General features: G+C 54.8%; 1 protein-coding gene across 3 annotated transcripts; it reads right to left on the bottom strand.

Annotated features, from left to right (window-relative positions):
- Positions 1-1261: 1261 nt before the first annotated feature.
- ARHGEF25 (Rho guanine nucleotide exchange factor 25) lies at positions 1262-8312 on the bottom strand. 3 transcript variants are annotated; one of them, XM_080935333.1, is made up of 16 exons: positions 8175-8312; positions 7806-7920; positions 5506-5705; positions 5290-5379; positions 4697-4773; positions 4471-4537; positions 4191-4294; positions 3922-3991; positions 3721-3810; positions 3541-3633; positions 3380-3430; positions 3104-3181; positions 2772-2972; positions 2488-2668; positions 2039-2241; positions 1262-1606 (listed from the first exon to the last, which is right to left on the bottom strand). In XM_080935333.1, exons 1-16 carry the CDS (start codon positions 8271-8273, stop codon positions 1499-1501), a joined length of 1827 nt encoding a protein of 608 aa, XP_080791459.1. In that variant the 5' UTR covers positions 8274-8312; the 3' UTR covers positions 1262-1498. The 3 variants fall into 3 exon arrangements, with proteins under 3 accessions (XP_080791459.1, XP_080791460.1, XP_080791461.1); XM_080935334.1 differs by having other exon boundaries at positions 2135-2241; XM_080935335.1 differs by lacking the exons at positions 7806-7920; positions 8175-8312 and adding an exon at positions 6596-6747.
- Between the last annotated feature and the right edge of the window lie 294 nt (positions 8313-8606).

The raw sequence follows: 8606 nt of genomic DNA, 5'->3' as shown, positions 1-8606 counted from the left end.
GCCCATTGCTGCCTTGTCTGGCTGCCCCAGGGCACAAAGAGGCCATCCTTCCATCTCATGAACCTCTGTGGTCCCTCTTTGTTTGAAACAGGATTCTGCTGTTTGCTCTCAATCATTCAAAGATACTTTGGCACCCCATATCACTCTGTGGTTCCCCAAGTCCCTGACCCCAAAGCCCAGGGTGGGGTTCAGAGAGGGTGGGCCTCTCCTCTTCAATTCCTCCTATTGTTCCCCAGAAATCTTATCTGGGCCTCACGTCCTGTTCCCCCCTTAAAGATCCCTCCCCTCATTGTCAGCTATGGAGACCTAGGGTCCATAGGGAGGCTCCCACAGCTCTCCACCCCTCCCCCACCCCAGTAGTCTATTGTCTGCTGAGGAAGCCCCAGTGCACGTGACTGAGCCCAGGGGACTGACAAACACAGGGGACACACAGACACATAGGGACCTGGGTCTCTGCACGCTTGGCTGTCCCTGTTCCAGAGGCTGTGCCAGAAGTTGGGAGGGGCAAAGACACCTTCAGCTCTCCGCCTTAGCTTTGGGTTTAGAGAATCCATTCCTACACCGGTACCCCTTCCCCTCAAGATGACAAAGACTCCAGAGCTGCTCCATCCAAAGCTGCTTCTTCCTCTTGTTCTTCAGGAGAACACGGCCGCCTCGGAGGGAAGGTACCCGGGGTGTTTTGTGTTGGAGTGAGTAGTAAGGAATCATAGTACAGTGAGCCTTCTGGTGGAGTTTGAGCCAAAGGGTAAATCTAGAACCCAGAAGACCTGAATAAAGGGGGTACAGTAAGATAACTCTAGAGCTCTCCCTAAGTCTGAGGTCTGGACTGAGAGATGCTGAAAATGACTGCAGTTGAGGGACAAAGACAGGGACAAAGATAGAGCTCTCGTCTCACCTTCTAGCCTTCTCTGTCTTATTGTTTTTGAGAGACGGTCTCCCTCTGTAGACCAGGCTAGCCTCAAACTCAGAGATCGCCTGCCTCTGCCTCCTGAGTGCTGGGATTAAAGGTGTGCACCAACACATCCAGCTTCTACCCTCTTTTTTTATCACCAGGGCCTTCTTCAAAGGACTGTAGCCAGCAGACCTCTTCTATGCCACCTTACCGACCCATTCCCATGGCAACCTCACCATCTCCCTCCCAAGACAGCAACCTCAGTGATATAGCAAAACTTTTATTCACAGGAAAACTTGGAAACAAACTCATACCCCAAACCAATCATTTCTATCTGGTCCCTGCCCTCACCCGCCCTCCTACCCCTACATAACCTCCATTTGAGGGAGTCGTGGTGCATGCAGGGAGTGGAGCTGACGGATCCTGTGTTCCTCTGGCAGATAGGAGTCTTTTCAGGTCTAGGTACTGCCCCCCATGTTGATCTCTCTCCCAGTCTTGCCCATCTTTCACACACTGGGAAAAATAGATTCTGGCGCATTGCCAGGATTCCCCCCAGATTTGTTGAGGAATCCTGCCTGAGCCAACAGCACTCTGAGGCTTCTGGGGTTACAACTCATCTTCATCCAGCTTGGCAAGCCTGGCCTGACAGGGAGGAGTGTTCACAGTGGGAAGGGCTGGAGAGTCATGTGGAGTCCGGCGAGTATCACTGAGAACCTGCAGAAAGATTCAAGTCAGAGGATCAGCCAAGGGCACCAGCCTTCTCTCTCTCCTCTCTCCAGTCAAAGATCCTAGGCAGGCTCCCTCCTCTTGCCCAGAATAAAAAAGAAGAAAGTGAGGATGAAAATTAGGAAAGTTGGGGGGGGGTTCTGGAGAGATGGCTCAATGGATAAGAACACTGACTGCTCTCCCAGAGGTCCTGAGTTCAATTCCCAGCAACCACATGGTGGCTCACAACCATCTGTAATGGGATCTGATGCCCTCTTCTGGTGTGTCTGAAGACAGTGACAGTGTACTCACATACATAAAATAAATAATTAAAAATAAAAAAGTTAGGAAAGTCACAGAGAAGGATAGTGGTGGAAAGGGGGATGGAGGTGGGATAAATGCCCTCCCCTTTCTGCCCTAGTCAGAAACTATTACTCATACCTGTGTATCCAGGGGCAACGGTGCTCTGGGCACCTCCCCTCTGGGCAGAAGTAACAGGGAGGGAAGAGAGCCATTGATGGGTGTGTGCATGCTGACCTGGGTCAGGTCTCCAGGCCGAATTCTCCCAGGGCTCCCTACCCCTGGTCGCCCCAGGCTGTTGGTCTGACTCTCACGTCTCTGGTACTCGATGGGAGACTGTAATGCTGAAACAAGGAAAGGAATAGAGATGTATTACAGAAGAGATCAGCTTCCCTGCTTTCCCTTCTTCCCATTTCCTGCTCTCCACATGTGGCCAGTGTAAGGTGCTTGGAACTTTGGAGGATTCTGGGTAGATGGGGAATGGAGAGAAGCCAGGCTCAAGGAAGCAAAGGTTGGAGACGGGGCAGCAAGGAGGTTCAGGAGGTCAAATAGCTTTGGGAGCCTCTGTAGAGAGAGGATGGGAGCTTCACCGTTGAGAAAGTCACGCTGGCTTTCCAGGATCTGGGCCACTTGCTTGATCCAGGCTTGACTGACAACAGGGTCTGAAGCCTGCAGAACGTAGCGCTGGATCCCACCTTCTGGGCCTCTAGAGGTCAGCGCAAACCGGCAAGGGTTGCCTTGGAGATTCCCCTCCAACCCTAGGCAGCTCACCTGGATTGGCAGACAGAGACAGCCCTCAGATTCTACGAGCTCCTTCACCTACCCTAGGAGCCTCGCCCATGGGGTCAGCTCCGTCCATATGCCCCGCCCCCACCTTGATGCTGTTCTTGTACACGTAGTCAGGCTGTGCGCCACCTCGACCTCCTCCTCCCAGGGCCTCACTGAAGATGATGATTTGCTCAAACAGGAAGACACGCCTCTCCCGACCCCGGGAAGAAAGCAGACCCCCAGCTTCGGGCTCTGTAACCAAGAATGTGTCCTGGCCCAAGAGCTTCCCCTGGGCAGCCAGTTTCCCCTGGAACCAAAGGACATTTCATCTGAGAAGGCAGAAGAGTTTGAAAAGAGCTTCTCTCCCCTCCCCCACCCAATACCCCCAAGGAGGTCCTTCCTCATAAGGATCCAGAGTGTCCCACCCCATTCCCATACCTCAAATCCCCGAAGTCTCCCCAGGGACATCATATCATTGCAACGCTTGGGGACGAAGCACATGACCTCCACAGCTTGCTGGGATACAGGTGAAGAGGGGCATTGTTGGATAAACAGATTCATTACTGGCGAAGAAGCTCCTTTTGAGAGAGCCTCTCTTTACATCACCACCCCAGGGGCCTCTCTCTTAAAACCAGACATCCCTGAACCACCCAGAGACTGTAGTACCCACAGGATGAAGAGGATGGGGCAAATATGGTGTTCTGGGGACCTCACCTCCAGCTCCTCAGTATCCATCCCAGCTCTTCTGTAAGACTTTAGAAAATCCTATGACGTAAAGAAGAAAGCTCTGTAGAGCCCTCAGAACCTTAAAGATGACTGAGGAAAATGCCTGTCCCCAGCCAGCTGTGTCCCCAGGGGGAAAGGTGGGTCCTGACCTTCAGCAGCAACTGGTATTTCATGATGCGCTGCACTGGTTTAATGAGGAGGTCGTTGAGCTGCAGACGGTGTCCCAGCTGCTGCCTGAGCTCCTGGGGACAAGGACAGGGCAGGTACGTAGCCTGAAAATCCTGCTCACACTGATCCTGTCTTTCCCCTAAGGCCCCTCAACCACTGACCTCAAAGTAGCTGTCCCCAAATTCTGACAGCACATGTTCTGACTTGGGTTTATTCTGGCAGTACACCACATACATATGCAGTCGGCGCTCCTGGCAGGGATAATGTTGGAGAAATCCGGGTGGATGGTGACAGAAGAGAGCCCATCTCCACATTGCCCAGACTCATCCCAAGCCCTTTACCCTGTTAAGGCCCAGCCTCACATGTTTGATGAACAGCTGAGCCAGCCAATCAGGATCTTTCAAACACTGCTGCAGCTCCTGCAGGAAATAGCTGGAAGAGTTGTGAGACAGCATCTCAGACAATCCTCAGAACACACCCCAGATTCCCAGCCACATGCTCTAATCACTCCCTCTACAAAACTCCAGCGGCTTCCTGAATCACAGCGGACCCATGGTTCCAATATGGAGTCTGGGATAGACTACCAAAGGGAGCCCTTCCCCAGCACCTGGCGCAGGGCTCCAGCACTCACTCTCTGTGCCACTCATAGATCTGCTGAATGTTCCCAAACACGATCCTGTCACGACCTCGGAGACTCTCAGGCACCCCCTGAGTAGCCATGGTAGCCATGTAACCCTGTGGGAAGGAGGAGGCGGGACTACGATTATGTATACCCAGCTGTGGGTGACCCTTGCACAAAGTCTACAAGTAAAGAGAATCTGTGGCCCAGAGGAGCAACCTCTCTTCAAATTATCCCCAGGCAGAGGGAAAGGGTCAGTGGGTCACCGCTGGGAAGGAGAAGGGAGAACTACCTCTACAATCTGTCCCAAGTCGTCCACATACATTCTTTCTGTTTCTACCAGCTCGCTCAGGACAAACCTAGAGTGCACAAGGATGCCTTCACTTCAGAGTGTGGCTACATCCTTAGTTTAGCCAGTTATTCCTGCATTATCACCACAGCCTCCTCAGAGGGCTGTAAAAGGTGAGGGATCTTGAGGACGTTCAGCAGCCTGAATGTGACCCGAAGTGTGAACTTACATACTCCTTTCCAGGGCTCTCTTCTTCAGCTCTTCCTCGTTCTTGGGAGCTTGAGACAAAGTGTCTTCTTCAGCTGGCTGGAAGGTAAGAGGTGGGCAAACAAAGGAATACCTTTTAGTGAGAAGAGCCTTCTCAGATCTATTCCTTTGACTTTTTAAGACTTGTTTATTTTGAGAATGTTTCTCTATGTAGTTCTGGCTGTCCTGGAACTTGCTGGCCTTGAACCTATAGACATCTACCTGCCTTTGCCTCCAGAGTGCTGAGATTGAAGATTATTATTATTATTATTATTATTATTATTATTAATTCTCATTTTTACATTATGGGGCCCATGTATACAGGTACCCACAGAGACCAGCAGAGGGTGCTGGGTGCTTTAGAGCTGAAGATATAGGTAGTTATGAGTCATGTGACATGGATGCTGGGAACTAAAGTTGGGTCCTCTGGAAGAGTAGCGAGTGTGCTAACCACTGAGCCACACCTCTAGTCCCTGTTTGATTGATTTTGAAACATGATCTCAAGTAGCCTGGAACTTGATCTGTGGCTGAGGTTGGCCCAAACGGGAGTGTGTCACACACCCAGGTCTATTTCACCTTGTCTCCAGGACCCTCCAGCAATGCAGTTAATAATGTCAGCTCTGGCAGCTCCTGTCCTGTGGTTAAAGTTGGTTCCAGCATCCAGTTCTGGACAGAGAGAGATCCAGCGACTGAGGTTATGAACAGTATGGGTTCCCCAAGGCCCAGGGACCCCCAACCTGCCTCTTTCCCAGTGTCTTTCATGGACGTTCTTCTGTGGCATTCCCTGCTCACCTCGCACTGCCCCGTCTGACCACTGTCTGCCTCAGTTTCCACACTGAGACAGTGTTTGGAATGATCCAACCATCTCCTCAGGCCAGTGACTGGTCCAGGGGGGATCGGAGAAGATGGATCAGAGCTGGGGCCAGAGCTGGGGCCAGACAGGGCAGCAGATGCTGACAAGCTCCCTCCACTGCCAGCAACAGAATAGGGTTCTAGAACAGGAGGGAATGACAGGAGTCATGGACTCTGCCTAGCTCTGGGGTCCTAGAGGAACCCCCATGGTGTCCTCTCCAGGATGTTCAGACTCTGTGAGTTGGCCAGGATAGAAATCTTTGCAAGGGGACCCTGGGGAGGAAGGACAGTAAACACCTGGCTCCCAGGCCTGTGCTCCCCCAGTTCCATGTGGAGGTTCCCCATACCGTGAGCATAGCATGGATATGGGGGTGGGGGCAGCCATCTGGGCAGACACTGGAAACTGGGGGTAGCCATCTGCTCTCCTACAACACCCCCCCTTCCGATAGGTACAGATCATTCTCCCGAAGAGGGGTGAGAACAAAAGAAAACTGTCTGCCACCCCCAGGCCCCTCTCCTCCCACTCCAATAATTACTATATATATTGTTTTCGGACAGCCCACCTCTCCAGCACATGCACATACCCAACAAAGGGGGCAGTGACGACAGCTCACTGGGGCTATCTCTAGCCAGCAGTTGGGAAGAGCTACAATCTGAGTTCTAATAAACCCCTTACAGGTAGATACCCCCTCTCCCCACCCCCAGTCCACCCTCCCTCTGCACCCTTTTCAGAAGGCTTTCAGCCGAGTGATCTGTGGGAAGACACAGGTTCTGGGCCTAAGAGGATCACAAGAGAATTTTCCCTCCTGGCTAGCTGATTATAGGAAAGAAATGGATCCTCTGACCCTTCCTCAACTTGAATCAGCAGAAATCTAAGAGTGGAAAGGACCTTAGAGATTCTCTGTTAAATCACTTTTCTGGAAAACCCACGTACAGGCTCCAACCCTAAAGGTAGCGTAAGCAGATGCCCAAAACCCCAGCTCAAGCTGCCCCCCAACTCAGTGATGGCCCCGTCAGACCTCTCACTCACCACGTCCCCCCCGGGAGAAGCAGCAGCCGCATTTTGCCAGCACTTTTCGTATCACACGGGGACAGGCACAACGACCCCCTTTGTGACCCCCCCGCATGGCGCCCGGGGCCCCCCGCACCCCCCACCCGGGCCGGCCATGCAGGGGGAATCACGGGGGGCGGGGCGGGGAGGGCGCAGGGCGCACACCCCCCTCCCTCCCTCCGGGGTCCAGGCTTGGGGAGGAGGGGGAGGAAAGGGATGGGAGGCGGGGGTCCAGGAGTAGACGGAAATCGAGGCAGGGGAGTATGGAGGGAGGGCCGTGCGGGGCTGGGCCGCGGAGTTGGGCGGGGAGCGTTTCCGGAACCCCGGCGGCGCGGGGCCCAGGGTCCAGATGTCCAGCCAGAGGAAGGGGTGATGGGGAAGGCTCGGCCCGGATGCGACAGCCGCTCCAGCTCCGTCTCCGGCCTTAGCTTAGGGGTGGCTCTAGGCCCGGGCAGGGAGGTGCGGGAGCCGACTCCCAGAGCCACTGGAGCGGCGCGGGTCTGGGCCGAGCGGCGAGCAGAATAACAGGCCTGGCCGCGGTGCTGCTGCGGGGCGGGGCCTCTGCGGCCGGGCTCCACCCCTCCGCGCTCCCCCAGCCCCCTCCCCCAGGCACCTCCACGCTTGCAGTCCGCGTCCCTAGACCTCCGCCCCTCCTCCCAGGCCTGAGCTCCCTCTAGCATCCCAGACTGCTGGGGGCTGGGCTGGGTGGGCGAGAAGCCTGGTGGTGGGGTCTGCCTCGCTCGCCCCTTGGCCTCTGAGATGAAGGATTCGCGGGATGAGGCCTTGGTTTGTGTAAAAGGTTCTGAGGTTCTGGCTTTCTATGTGCATGCGTGTATGGGGAACACTTTGTAGGGAACACAGCCCAGGTGCCGCCCTCTCCCCCCGACCCTTCTTTCCTCCAGGCCCCAGGACTCCAGCTTAAACTAATCACCAATTAAGGCGAAGTCCGGGCGCCTGGGCTGGCCCAGGGCCAGGGGTGGGGCGCGAGGACACTCCACTCCGCCTTCGGGGGCTTGGGACCCGCCGAAGTGAGGACACCCATCGGGCTAGAAGAGAAGCGAGGTATCTGCGATTTAATGCCCCATGCAAATTAGGCGCAAGCCTTTATGCTAATATGAACAGAATCTATCTGAAATCACCACTTTGCGCAGGATGGCAAATCGTGCCCCACCCAAGCCCAGCTTCTTACCGGGCTGCGGAGCCCAGGCGAGGACCTCACGTTCGCGCTCCCCTGTCTGATCCTCCTCGGGACGTTCACTCTCTGTCTTGGTACTCCCGGGCCCTAAGGGATCGCTCTCCGGGGGCTGTCGAGACAGAGTCACTGTAAGGACCCTTTTCCTAGGCTGCCTTGACCTCCCCCTTCCTTTCTCCCTCCTGTCAAAATGCACATTATTCTGAAAGGGTCAACAAGAACTTGGCTTATGGCTCTCATAACAGAATTTATGGAACTTTGCGACTGCTCCATGTAACTTTTGTTTGCGGGTAAACTGAGTCATGGAGTGCGATTCTCTTAAAGTCCTCTACAAGACCCCCGACCCCACCCGCGGTCCCTTCTTACCCCCTCCTGCCCGGGTACGGCGCATGCGCGCAGCATGCCCCCCATGACCCCCAGTATCCGGTCAGTGCGGCCAGGGGTGGGACGGTCCGGGGGCTTCATGCTGGACCCCTACCCTGCTTCAAGTTTCAGGGCCGAGGGACCACGGAAGCTGGGGGGCTCTGGGGCCTGCGTGCGTCCGGGGAGTTGCTACTGCCGAATCCGCCCCCCTGCCCGGCTCCGCCCCGGCTCCCACCGCAGCCAAACTTCTCAAAAGGGGTAGGGTTGTTCCTTTCTCCACAAACGTAGCTGAAGGACAAACAAACCCCTCTTAATCCCGATTCCATCAATCCAAGGGTGGCCTAGGGCTTTGCAGGGTTCTTGCAGCGCCCAGCACTAGTTCTGCCCAAGGGGAGTGGCTCCTAGGAAAAAGGGCCCATTCAGGCCTGCAAGGAT

Source organism: Micromys minutus (genome assembly GCF_963924665.1).
Source record: "Micromys minutus genome assembly, chromosome: 22".
Taxonomy (NCBI): Eukaryota; Metazoa; Chordata; class Mammalia; order Rodentia; family Muridae; genus Micromys; species Micromys minutus.
This window is presented reverse-complemented; position numbering and strand designations above follow the sequence as displayed.

What these genes read in the sequence shown, in the direction of transcription:
- ARHGEF25 (XM_080935333.1), bottom strand. Translation starts at nt 8,273, where the DNA reads ATGAAGCCCCCGGACCGTCCCACCCCTGGCCGCACTGACCGGATACTG. An exon ending in CCGTACCCGGGCAGGAGGGG is followed by an intron (nt 7,921 to 8,174) that starts GTAAGAAGGGAC and finishes CTGTCTCGACAG; the next exon opens with CCCCCGGAGAGCGATCCCTT. An exon ending in ATCTATGAGTGGCACAGAGA is followed by an intron (nt 3,992 to 4,190) that starts GTGAGTGCTGGA and finishes CAACTCTTCCAG; the next exon opens with CTATTTCCTGCAGGAGCTGC.